The sequence below is a fragment of the Drosophila grimshawi genome, unplaced genomic scaffold (assembly GCF_018153295.1).
Source record: "Drosophila grimshawi isolate 15287-2541.00 unplaced genomic scaffold, ASM1815329v1 contig_1377, whole genome shotgun sequence".
Lineage (NCBI taxonomy): Eukaryota > Metazoa > Arthropoda > Insecta > Diptera > Drosophilidae > Drosophila > Drosophila grimshawi.
In genome coordinates, this window is record NW_025062900.1 from 19,807,110 (window position 1) to 19,820,197 (window position 13,088).

General features: G+C 34.2%; 5 protein-coding genes across 7 annotated transcripts; 3 read left to right on the top strand and 2 right to left on the bottom strand.

Annotated features, from left to right (window-relative positions):
- Positions 1-423: 423 nt before the first annotated feature.
- Positions 424-2,139, top strand: LOC116805673 (hemicentin-1). The gene is made up of 7 exons (XM_032739142.2): positions 424-507; positions 647-888; positions 955-1,071; positions 1,227-1,320; positions 1,467-1,594; positions 1,740-1,908; positions 1,976-2,139. Exons 1-7 carry the CDS (start codon positions 468-470, stop codon positions 2,065-2,067), a joined length of 882 nt encoding a protein of 293 aa, XP_032595033.1. The 5' UTR covers positions 424-467; the 3' UTR covers positions 2,068-2,139.
- Positions 2,140-2,508: 369 nt separating this feature from the next.
- LOC6567095 (stress-activated protein kinase JNK) lies at positions 2,509-5,935 on the top strand. Of its 3 annotated transcripts, none has more exons than XM_032739140.1 (7): positions 2,509-2,745; positions 3,747-3,907; positions 4,451-4,580; positions 4,667-4,864; positions 4,987-5,251; positions 5,326-5,609; positions 5,692-5,935. In XM_032739140.1, exons 2-7 carry the CDS (start codon positions 3,801-3,803, stop codon positions 5,815-5,817), a joined length of 1,110 nt encoding a protein of 369 aa, XP_032595031.1. In that variant the 5' UTR covers positions 2,509-2,745; positions 3,747-3,800; the 3' UTR covers positions 5,818-5,935. The 3 variants fall into 3 exon arrangements, with proteins under 3 accessions (XP_032595031.1, XP_032595032.1, XP_001992952.1); XM_032739141.2 differs by having other exon boundaries at positions 2,509-2,834; positions 5,692-5,933; XM_001992916.2 differs by having other exon boundaries at positions 2,651-2,745; positions 3,798-3,907; positions 5,692-5,933.
- Positions 5,936-6,336: 401 nt separating this feature from the next.
- LOC6567096 (ubiquitin carboxyl-terminal hydrolase 14) lies at positions 6,337-8,356 on the top strand. Its single transcript, XM_001992917.2, has 7 exons — positions 6,337-6,437; positions 6,501-6,676; positions 6,736-6,840; positions 6,901-7,295; positions 7,353-7,509; positions 7,573-7,638; positions 7,696-8,356. Exons 1-7 carry the CDS (start codon positions 6,422-6,424, stop codon positions 8,239-8,241), a joined length of 1,461 nt encoding a protein of 486 aa, XP_001992953.1. The 5' UTR covers positions 6,337-6,421; the 3' UTR covers positions 8,242-8,356.
- Positions 8,357-8,360: 4 nt separating this feature from the next.
- Positions 8,361-10,000, bottom strand: LOC6567097 (ubiquitin thioesterase otubain-like). Its single transcript, XM_001992918.3, has 3 exons — positions 9,841-10,000; positions 9,447-9,746; positions 8,361-9,381 (listed from the first exon to the last, which is right to left on the bottom strand). Exons 1-3 carry the CDS (start codon positions 9,913-9,915, stop codon positions 8,968-8,970), a joined length of 789 nt encoding a protein of 262 aa, XP_001992954.1. The 5' UTR covers positions 9,916-10,000; the 3' UTR covers positions 8,361-8,967.
- Positions 10,001-10,373: 373 nt separating this feature from the next.
- Positions 10,374-12,950, bottom strand: LOC6567098 (malate dehydrogenase, cytoplasmic). The gene is made up of 2 exons (XM_001992919.2): positions 12,869-12,950; positions 10,374-11,584 (listed from the first exon to the last, which is right to left on the bottom strand). The coding sequence occupies exons 1-2, from the start codon at positions 12,869-12,871 to the stop codon at positions 10,586-10,588; spliced, it is 1,002 nt and encodes a 333-aa protein (XP_001992955.1). The 5' UTR covers positions 12,872-12,950; the 3' UTR covers positions 10,374-10,585.
- Positions 12,951-13,088: the final 138 nt, after the last annotated feature.

A 13,088-nucleotide genomic window follows, 5' to 3' on the forward strand; every position in this document is an offset into this window, starting at 1 on the left:
ACGGTGGGATATCAAATAATACCCATAACTTGTTAATTTTTTTGAAAAGTATGATACGATTTTTGAATTGTCAAGAAATAAAAAGATCGCCTGTTACTGAACTATGGATTTAATATTATTATTTGGTTTTTAATTTATATATATAATTATTATGTTCTATTAAACTCAAAGTATTGTAATTGCACAAGAGTTTTGAATCTGAAGAAATATATAATGCTTATGTATATATTTGAGATCATAGTTTTATTTTTATTATTCAATTATCTTGGGATTTTCTAATATATACTGATATGACTTTAGGTAAACACTGTTTTTCACTTTTATTGCTCAATGCGCATGTCCTTTGTGAAGGAAACAAAGTACAAAAAAAAAAAAACGTTCGCGATAAAAGTTACATTCCTTAACTCTTAAACGAATTTAAACGTGTTAAATGTCTGACTAAAAACTTTGTTTTCACACATCATAAAATGGTTGATGCACGAAGTGCTCGAATTATATTGTTCATTTGTAAGTTGGTCATTATCACAATATTTCGGAAAACTTTTCAAATTAGAACATGTCGTGTGATAAGACTTTTATCCCCGTATTGTTTGATGTTATGTATCTTTCATGGTTGGTAATTAATCACATAATTGAATTACTGCAGTACTTTATAGATTAACAGCATGTCAACGTACACATTTTGACCCAAAAATAAATATGTCGGACATGTTTATGTTGGGCGATGAAGTTAATGGTTTCAGTTTTAATGAGGACCAACTAATGAAATATATGAGGCCGCTCGACAGAGGACCTTATTTTGACACAACTGCCACAAAAAACGTGACTTCTCTCGTTGGCAAAACGGGTCATCTTAACTGCAGAATCAAAAATCTCGGCAATAAAACGGTTCGTTCATAAATAACATGAATATATAATTATAATAAAAAAATACCAAACATTTGTTAATTTAAGGTATCTTGGATACGACACAGAGACTTGCACCTTTTGACTGTGTCTGAGAGCACTTACACATCGGACCAAAGATTTTCAGCAATTTACAATAAGCAAACTGGCGACTGGTCCTTACAGGTATGAAAAGCTTTCATATTGTATCCGTGAATCCTTGTAATAATGTTTAATATTTAACTTATATCGGGTATTATAACAAATACTTATGTCATATTTTTTAATTTAAAAAATGCTTCAAATGTTTAGAAACTTTTTGTTTTTTTCACATATTTAAGATTAAATATCCTCAAATAAGAGATTCCGGAGTTTATGAGTGTCAGGTATCCACGACACCTCCAGTTGGATATACAATGATCTTCTCTGTTGTAGGTATGTTTACGCTGGCAAATTATCATTTTGATTCTTCAAATATAAATATGCTTTTAATACCGTTGCATTTAATTTGCTCTTCGCTTAACGAGCTTTAATCAGCATTGAAAATATTAAGTAACAATTCTAAATCCTTTTTCTTTTAGAGCCAATAACAACAATTCCGGGTGGTCCCGAGTTATACATCGATTTGGGATCAACAGTTAATTTAACTTGTATTGTGAAACATCTGCCAGATCCACCATTAATGGTGCACTGGACTCACAATAATCAGGTAATGTAAAACCATTATAAATATAATGTAATATATTATTAAAATGGAATATTTATTGAAATGATATTTTATTTCGAGAAGTAGTAACTACTCATACAAAAGACTCTGTTCTAACAAAAAATAAATAAATTTCTTACACTTTCAGGAGATTAACTACGATTCTGCAAGGGGAGGAGTTTCAGTTATAACTGAAAAAGGTGACATTACAACATCTTATCTTTTAATTCAGCGTGCTCAAATTTCTGATTCTGGAAGATATTCTTGCTTGCCGTCAAACGCAAATTCGCAATCAGTAAATGTTCACATATTAAATGGTAAATGGATGTTGTGATTTAAACCCTTTTTTTATTAAAACAACTTATGCGCTCTTTTTGTATTTAGGAGATCACCCAGCTGCAGTACAACGAGCGAATTCATTCGTAGGATTAAGTTTAAACGAGTTAGTGCTGATAATGATTTTTGCACATATTTAGGTATAAGTTCACAAAATTGTTCTTTTTGTAAATATATATGTATTACTTATCCAAATAATAATAATAAATTAGTGTCCGAATTACAAAAATTAATAAATATGTCTTGCTAAATTCAATAAGACAATTCAAATCACTCATTTCCAACTTTGTAGATTAGTTCAGCTTAAATTTATCCGTCGATTGCGTTATCACCACACCCTAGTATACCGATCCACCGATAGATGGCGATAACCATTGTTGTCGCTGTTTATTAATTTCCTCGGCGCCAAAAACACAAATATTAAAATTTTAGAAAATTCACAGGTTTACAAATTTGGATATTAACGCTTACTCTAAACTTTTAAAATTCATATTATTTAAAACGGAAATCATGAAAGGAAGCATATTGCACCATTCAAATCTATCGATATGTGGCCAAGACAAAAAATCGATACCATCGGCAGTGTGTCGAAGTGACTCGATAGTGTTGAAGCACTATAGTACATAAAACAATTTTAAACCATTTTATTAATTAGATATACGCATTGCTTAGCTGCGATTATATGATAATATAAAATAACAAAACAACTGAATATTATTGTGCAGTGTATTACGATACTTTTATATTGTCAGTGCTAAAATCGATTTTCTTTTTCTTGTCAGTACTCGAATTCTTCGGCTTGCTTATATATCTTAGAGGTGAATATATATTTATTGTTTTATTGGTGTATGTGCAAGAATAATTGACACATCTTTTGCGTTTGAAATAAGAAAACAAGCATAGAATAGTAAGTGCATGTACATTTTAGCGTAATTTAAACGTAAAACCGAAAATTATTACACATGTGCAAAATTACATGGCATACACACACATAATTATGTATCTGTGTGCAAGTAATGTGTAATGTGTGTATGCAAACATTTTTATCTCAAAGATGTCTGTCGCTGTATGCATGACTGATAAACAGAAGTACGCAGATACAAATATATAAATAAATATGTGTGCATATTTATTTACTTATTAAACATTTTATTTAGAAAAAATAAATAAATAAATATGTTTTCTATTTCAAAAATTGTGATGTGTATGTGCATGTTACACACATGTAAAAGAAACATCGATTTTATTTTTTGAGTACATTTAAACATTTACACACACACACAAGCGCACACAAACGTACACAGACATATAGAAAATTTTGCATTAGCCGACAAACAAAAATCGGAAACGGACAAAAAGTAAACTCTTCCGTATTATTCAATAATTGAATTTAGCAAGAAAATGTTGTGACTAATGCAATTCAACATGTTTGCGGCTTAAATGTATACATACCACTAAATATTTTTTTTCTGATTATTGATTTTACTTCCACACAATTCCCTTCAAAAATGCAAATTTCTCAAATCATTCGTAATTTTTGCATAGCTGGAGAAAGTTTCTTTTCAATTTAAGAGGCATTTATTTAAAATATTACGTATACAAGGACTTACTCCATATCAAAATGTCTGTCTGCCTGTTTTTTAAATAAAAATATGGCTGTATCTGTATTCTTATCTATTCTTGTCTACAAAAAATTATGATTGATAAATAGAAATAATAAGAAATAGTTTTTCGCATGTTTTGGTCACTTAGTTCATACTGAATATTTAATCAGCTAGAAAATTCTATAATTTTGATTTTTATTTATATATTTTTTTAGATCGAAATGGTCATTAGCCTTTTTTAACACCAATATTAATACAACGTGTAGATCATGGCCGCTCATCACTATACCGTCGAAGTGGGCGATACTAATTTCACAATACTTAGTCGTTACATCAAATTAAGGCCAATTGGATCTGGCGCACAAGGAATAGTTTGGTAAGTGAACAAAAAACTCATTCGAATTGCGTTGAAAGAACAAACAGTAGCTAGTTTTGTCTGATATTGCAAAGCTCTAAACTTTGCTGGAAATAATAGCAATTTGTTGGTTCAAACTAATTAATAAAGAATACAACAAACAAGAGCTACAAAGACATGCTTCACTGACAATTAGTTCATTTATTTATGCTTTGATCGTTTCGATCGTTCTTTGTTCGGATAATTGAGCCGACACCAACAGGATAAGAATTATCACATCGGGAACCTGAACCGGATTCGAGAGCGAACTTGACCTAACGAGCGAAGGGTTATCGATTATAATCAATGTAATTCTCTTATGATCGATGGTGTTCTCTGTTGAATAAACTATTGTTAAGAATGAAATTATGTTGAAGGTGAATGAATTATTATTAAGATACTGAATTATCTAGCAGATGGAATTATGAAGTTAAATTTTGGAGTTGAAGAAGGCTTATAGTAAACACAGCGAATTTTAATAAAATAAAATATTCGCAATTTAAATTGGTTTTTTGTTTGTTATAGTGCTGCCTATGATACGATAACCGAGCAACATGTCGCTATTAAAAAGCTATCTCGACCATTCCAAAATGTGACGCATGCTAAAAGAGCTTACCGGGAGTTCAAGCTAATGAAGCTTGTAAATCACAAAAATGTAAGTTGATCTTAATACTAAAAAAAAAAAGAAAACAAATTGAAAAAATCAATACAAAAATCAATTGGTGTTTTTATTTTTTGCAGATAATAGGCTTGCTTAACGCATTCACTCCTCAACGCAATTTAGAGGAATTTCAGGATGTTTACCTTGTAATGGAGCTTATGGATGCTAATTTATGTCAAGTTATTCAAATGGATTTAGACCATGATAGAATGTCTTATTTGCTTTATCAAATGCTGTGTGGAATCAAGCATTTGCATTCCGCAGGAATTATACATAGAGTTGAGTATTATTCTGTAACAAACTGTTTTGTTGGATCTGATTAAGTATTGCAACTGAAATCCGATCCGGATATTCTACAACTCCGAGTCCTACAACAAAGCTCTTTTTCCCTTTATCGCAGGATTTAAAACCTTCCAATATAGTTGTTAAGGCCGACTGTACTCTAAAAATTTTGGATTTTGGACTCGCACGCACAGCTGGGACAACATTTATGATGACACCATATGTTGTAACCAGATATTACAGAGCTCCAGAAGTCATTTTGGGAATGGGGTATACTGAAAATGTTGACATTTGGTCAGTAGGTTGTATTATGGGTGAGATGATAAGAGGTGGAGTCCTCTTCCCTGGCACTGATCATATAGATCAATGGAACAAAATTATTGGTAAATTTTGATTTTTAAAAATAATGGTAAATTGTGGATTATAATTAAATTTTATTATTAATTAATTATTATAGAGCAATTGGGCACACCGTCCCCATCATTTATGCAGCGTTTGCAGCCAACTGTTCGTAATTACGTTGAGAATCGTCCACGATATACTGGATATTCGTTTGATAGGCTCTTTCCTGATGGTCTGTTTCCTAATGATAACAATCAAAATAGCCGACGGAAGGCATCCGAGGCAAGGGACCTTCTCAGCAAGATGCTTGTGATTGATCCCGAGCAGCGAATATCAGTTGACAGGGCATTAAAGCATGAATATATCAATGTTTGGTACGATGCTGAAGAAGTCGATGCTGTAAGTAATCATCATTTAGCACGTAGCATTTAAATGCAATCAAATGACAAATGTTTAAAATATGTATATGGTTTTTATACAGCCCGCTCCAGAGCCATATGATCACAGCGTCGATGAAAGGGAGCATACCGTGGAGCAATGGAAGGAGCTAATCTATGAAGAAGTTATGGACTACGAGGCCCACAACACAACAAATATTCCCCGGTAGAGCATGAAATATTCCTTAATAAGACAGTTATTTAGCCTATAGCTTATCTTCAATACATAAATTTTATTAAAATTTATAGTAATCACAACTACAAATAAAAAGCATAATGTTTGATGTACGATTTGTTTTTCTACTTTTGTCAAGACTTGAAAATTTCCCGAGTGATTTTTTTGGGTTAGAATTTTTACAGGAATTTGAAGCGAAAATCGATTTGGCCAAATATAATTGCAGTATTAATCTAGATGCCAAACCTTGATAAAACTATAAGTAGTTAAAGTGGATAAATTATCGCCATTCGTCACTTTTGATATTCTAAAATTTTCGCATCCAAATAAGTTTTTCCTGGCATGTTCCTATCTTATTTTGTACCAATTGAGTATTTTGCCGATATGCTTTTTTAATATTTGCTCGATAAAAACAAATTTCGGCACAAAGTTGTGAAATTCATGAAGTGAAATCGGACTTGTAGCCCTGCATGGTTAGTAAATAAATATCGATAGTTGAGTGTGTATGTACACAACACAGGCATTATTGCCATCTCTAACTTCACCTCGACTTGCATGACTTTGATATTCTAAAAAATCTTTTGTTTTTGGTTTGAAAAATGCCGTCTTTTAAAGGTAAGTTTCTATAAAAAAAAAAATATCCAAAATAATTATTATTTTATACTCGATTTTTTGTAGTTAAAGTGAAATGGGGTCGTGAAATGTATCCGGACATTGATGTGAATACCGATGAAGAGCCAATATTGTTTAAAGCTCAACTTTTTGCGCTAACAGGAGTCCAACCGGAACGCCAAAAAATAATGTGCAAAGGTGGAATACTTAAGGACGATGAATGGAATTTACAATTAAAGGATGTAAGTTGTACTGCATATGCCTAAGGAAACTATATACGACACTTTTCATATTTTAAAAGGGAGCCGTAGTCTTATTGCTGGGCTCAAAGGAGAAGGTGCCAGAAGTGCCCCAAGTGCCAGTTAAATTCATTGAAGATATGAACGAAGCCGAAGCGGCAACGGCGGTAAGTCAAACTTTATATATATATTTAATAATGTATTATATATTTATATGTGATTTGTAGATGCGTGTACCGGCTGGTTTGACCAATCTCGGCAATACTTGCTATATGAATGCAACTGTTCAGTGTTTGCGGGCAGTTCCTGAATTGCGCAAAGCATTGGAGAAATTCCGACACGATGGTTCGGATGCGACTTCGTCGGCATTCACAATATCATCGGCCATGAAAATCGTATTTACCCAAATGGAGAAGGGCACAACTATAACACCAATTGTGCTGTTGCAAGCCTTGCATCGTGCATCGCCCCAATTCGCACAGACCGGCGAAAATGGCACCTATCGCCAGCAGGATGCCAACGAATGCTGGTCGGAGATATTGAAAATGTTGCAGCAGAAACTAATGCCACTCAGCCAAGGCAGCTCCGATGATGGCGCCGTTGTCGAAAAGAAAAACCATAGGTATGCCAAGCATCTTTATAAATGTAGAAATTGTATTTATTTATTCCTTGCTTTAAGCTCATTTATTGAACAGTTCTTTGGGGGCACCTTTGAGGTGAAAATGACTGCAGATGAGGCTCCTGATGAGCCGGCCACAATCTCCAAAGAGAACTTCTTGCAGCTCAGTTGCTTTATATCCATGGAAGTGAAGTATATGCATAGCGGATTAAAATCGGTAATTTTCGAAAGTACTTATATTAGCTGTATTTTTTGCTTAAATTAATTTGTTTTCGTACAGAGAATGAAAGAGCAGCTGGCTAAGCATTCGGAAAGTCTGGGTCGTAATGCCAACTATACCAGAACTGTAAGTTCTTAATTATACAAATCGACAATGATAATGAAATTTGTATAATTTTTGTAGTACTTGGTGAGTCGACTGCCTGCATATCTTACGGTTCAGTTTGTTAGATTTCAATACAAGGGCAAGGAGGGCATCAATGCCAAGGTCTTGAAGGATATTAAATTTCCAATTGATTTCGATGCCTACGAGTTGTGCACACCCGAATTGCAAAACAAGTTGTCCCCGATGCGTTCCAAATTCAAGGATCACGAGGACAAGAAAGTTGATGTGGAATCGACGATAAAGAAAACTGCCCAATCTATGGAAGTCGATGACAACGATGACGATGACGATAGCAAATATGAACCATTCTCGTTCGACGACGACTTGGGCAGCAACAATTCTGGTTATTATACACTTAAAGCGGTACTCACACACAAGGGTCGCTCCAGTTCGTCGGGCCATTATGTTGCCTGGGTGCGTTCAAGTGGCGATGTTTGGTTCAAGTTTGATGATGACGATGTAACATCTGTCAGCACCGATCAGATCTTGCGACTCTCCGGTGGCGGTGATTGGCATTGCGCTTATGTCCTTCTCTATGGACCCAAACGTTTAGATAAGTGCTAGTATATCTCTATCTATATTTATATGTTTGTTTTTTGCATTCAGGTGGTTTACACACAAACACAAACAGATCTTGTTGTTAACCCAATTCAATAAATTGAAATGATCAAACAATAATAATATTTTAGTGGTATATCATATATGTTGTTTATTTTTTGTGTTTGCCGGAATGAGATTACGTTATCCATTCTCATTTTACAGGACCTCTAACAACTAACTTTCTGGTCCAAGCAGAGCTAAGCAGACTTTTCCTTTTCGCGTTTAAAAATATATTCAATGAGAATTTGCTTAAAATAGTTGAGGGCGAAAAACAGATTGTTATTATTGGATATTATACGCGGAAGTGTTGAAATTTTAAGGTATATATATATATGTATGGTGGACGCTATAATTAGGCGATTATATACTTAAATAGTTACACCAAAGAAACAAATAATGAAATTAAATTACTTATGCAAAACAGTCTTCAATAACCTGAGATATTTCGATTCACGTTAATCTACGCAAAATCTGCCAAAAGTTGTTGCACAGTATTTTCAAATGTATTAAGAATTGTTCTCGTGAAATAGGTAGTTTACGGAATAATATATATTTTTTTTTTGTTGTGGTTGTATGTTTGTTATTTACTTGACTAAAGGTCTACAACAGTATTATGCATTATTATACAGTTGCAACACACACACACAGAGAGATATACAGATCAATCATGCTTGTTGGTCGACATCAACATCAGTTTGGATATAAAATGTCATAATGGCCGGGCCTATAGATAAGATAAACCTTTGGCTCCGATCCCTCGGGGAAATCATGGGCTTTGACCTGATCCCCTTCGCCACGGTCCAGGTACTCGACTCGCACACCAACTCCGAGCGCTGTGCACAGTGCGATGATATGTATGTGATCCGATTCCTTGTACATCGGTTCGACTTCCTGATGACGGAACTCCTCAATTGAGAAATCGCCTTCGATAAAATTTTGATAAAAATCGGCGTCCTCTTGCAATTTGCCAGATGTGATTAAACGCAAATAGACGACGACATAATCGGAATAACCCTGCTCATTGAATACTGTATGTAGTTCATTTTTAACCTTTTCATTCTCTTCAGAATTTGTGGGATTCACGCGCTTGATCACATCCATAAACTAGGAAACCCAAAAAAAGTAAGACTCAAAATGATTGACAAGAAAGGACTTTCACAATTACTTACAGTTTCATGGAAGTCTTCCAGTGTGAAGCTTGGAAAGCCAAGCTGGACCAGTTTGTCCTTGGAGGCCTCAGCGAGTATTTTGAATTCCTGGTAAGCAGTGTTATTGGTAATCAAATACTCCAAATACGAATAGGCAAATGCGCGAAAGAAACAGTTGCCGTCGGGACGAGTGCGTCGAATGAATTTATATTTTTTCGATAATTCACGAATCTTCTCTGTGAATATTTCATCGCCATTGTATTCTTCACGCAGGCAAGTCAACGGCAGTTGACCACTCACAAGCGGCGTTGAATCACTGATCTTAAACCATAGAATTTTAAATGTAGAATGGAAATTAAATAAATAGAAATCGTAATCGAACAACAATCTTTTCTTTACGGTATTGCATTCTTACCTCTTTTTCAATTTCACGCTGCTGCTGAATGATTAATTCGTCACGATTGGCGTCATTATTTCCAACAGATTCCATGATTTTTTAAAATAAGTAATATTTTGCTTAAATATCACAATAGATTTTCGTTGTGTGGACATCTAAAAAAAGGCCATAATGAATTAGTATGACCGTGTGTAGAACGGCAAAAAATACCTAAAATACAAACAATGAATAATACGAAATAATGTCAAGTTAGCGCTGAGCTTTCAATTTTATCGATGTAGTTAAAAATTAAGTTTGTCAAATATGTTCAAAATAAATTAACTTACAATACTTGCCTAATATTTTGTGCACTTTCACTTAAATCATTTCTAGTTTGGAAAGTAGCAAACAAATAGCTAATTTGCCATTGCTTACCAATGGGTGTACACACTGGCCAGCAGTGCTGGTAAATGCTTGAGCGCGTAACTGCCAGTTAAACAAATACTTTACCAGATTTGAAGTGTAGTTAAAAAATAAATATATTAAAAATCGAAGTAAAAATAACGCATGGCTTGGTTTTTGCCGATTAAAAAAAATATATATGTATATATAATTTTACCGTGCAAGGAATATTTATTATTTATATTATCTACAAACATTGTATGAAATTTGTATAAATGCATAACACAAAATAAACATTTTTTACTCTAAGAGTCTACCTCAAAAATGCGCATTAATCAGGCCTATAGCTAATTTACAATTTTGAGTCCCCACTGCCGGTCAGTCAATTCGAATCCAACACAGACAACGCCTCATTCTTCTCCTCCTGCAACTCATTGCCAGTCAAGATCAACTTGGACTTTGCAAAATCGCTAATGGGCAAATTTCCGACGATTTTCCATTGCTTGTTCTTGATCTCCACGGGAAATGAGAAGATGACATCCTTTGGCGAACCATAGCTGCCATCGGAGAAGACGCCCATCGATACAAATTGACCGGGAGCAGTGCCATTCCACCAGTCATGCATATGATCGCAGGCAGCCTTTGCCGCCGACATGGCCGATGACATTTTGCGGGCTGCAATCACAGCAGCTCCACGCTTCTGCACCGTTTCAACGAAGGCACCCTCGAGGAAGGCATTATCACCAACGGCCTCAACAATCGATTTCCACTGACCATTGACGAGCACTTTGCCCTGGCCAGCATCTGGATATTGAGTCGAGGAGTGATTACCCCAAATAATAATGTTATTCACACTAGTAATTGGGACACCCATTTTCGTGGCAATCTGTGCAGATGCACGATTCTGATCCAGACGAGTCATTGCTGAGAAGTTCTCACGTGGAATCGATGGTGCATAGTTGGCACAGACGAAGGCATTCGTATTCGCCGGATTACCAACGACGAGCACTTTCACCTCCTTCTTGGCCACCTTGTCGAGGGCCTCACCCTGCACCTTGAAGATTTTCACGTTGGCGGATAGCAGATCCTTGCGTTCCATGCCCTCCTTGCGGGGCATGGCGCCAACGAGGAATGCGGCGGAAACATCCTTGAATCCTACGAGGGGATCCGTTGTGGGCACCACTTGACGCAACAAAGGCAATGCACAATCTGCCAGTTCCATGACGACACCCTCGAGCACTCCAACCATTGGTGGAATATCGAGCAGATGCAGAATCAGGGGTTGATCCTTTCCAAACACTTCGCCACGTGCAATCATGTAGAGCAGAGAGTAGGCGATTTGACCAGCCGCTCCTGTGACAACAACACGAATTGGTTCAGCCTGTATAAGAATTTCAATAATTCGTTAATAAATATAACATTATTATAAATAATATATATACTATAATAATTATATAATAAATACAACTTATTTAACCTTAATTTATATCTGTTCAAATTATTTAAAGAAACATAGAAAATCATAAGGATTAACTACCTTTCGTAATCATACATATATATCTGTTGCTATTATATATGAGGATATATTAGAATAATAAAATAAATGCTTATCCAAACTATGGCTTGAATTTTTAACAGGTTTTTAACACACGTAAGAGCTGTTGCTCTATTTCTTGAAAATGTATTTAAACTTGATCCACATAAGTAATTCTACAATTAAAAATCGATTACTTATCTATTATTATTCAATCGTTAAAATAAAATTATGGTATGCATGAACTTTGATTTAAATTCGAACAACTATTTTGGCTCAAACTGTGTATGTAGGGTATATATTATAATACTACAATAATAATACTAATAATATAATATTATAATACTACACATGGTATATTTTATAGTCTGCTTCTGATTAGATTTGAGCATCGTTCGCTTTGGTTTAATCAATTATGTACAGATTATTCAATCGTCAAAATTAAATTGTGGCATAAAAAAAAGTTCATTAAAAGTATTTGCCCCAAACTGTGAATACAGGGTATACATTATAATATATATAGTGTATTTTACAGTTGCTGCTGATTAGACTTGAGCAATGTTGGGATCATAGTTCGCTCTGTTTTTTATCAATTATGGAAACATGCGTAATTTGATGTTAATACAATTTTGCTTATTGCGAAACGTTAACCAATTATACCAACCAACAAAATATGTGAATGCATGTTACTTGAACCGGTATTGATTTATTTTAAGCTTTGCCCTTTAAATTATTTTTTTGCTTTTAAGATTGCAGTTCAACAACGAGAACAACTTTTATTGTTGTTTTGTATGCCGTTAACAATTCATCCCTCTCCTAATATTATCGTCGTTCTCCAAATAAAGTCCAGCTTGGCTGTAATTGTTTTTTTTCTTTCACTTATATATATATATATATATATATATATATATATTATCGTTATGCCACTTTTTAATTGTTAATAATTGGTCAAAAAGGTCAAATGAATGTTAAATGCATTTGCGTGTGTTTGTGTAAAAGGCAAATAAGTCAAAATTGCATATTTTTTATAATTTATTCATAATTATGTTTGTTTTGGAATTTAGTAGAAATGTAGAAGCTTCTGAAAAATTACATATTTATGGAAGCTAAACTCTCTTTAAATCGTCTTACCATTTTTAATTTTTTATTCCAGATTCAACCCGTGGAGGAACACTCGCAAATTATAAGTAATATAAAGTAGTGATGTAAACACATTAGAACAGCGATATATCGATTTTTCTCTGCATGCTCGCCGAACGAATCGATACTTTTTTGGTTGGAAGCCGATTCAGTTTTATCGATTATAAGAAATAATCTGTTCATGAACATTTCTCAGTACTTTAACAGAAAA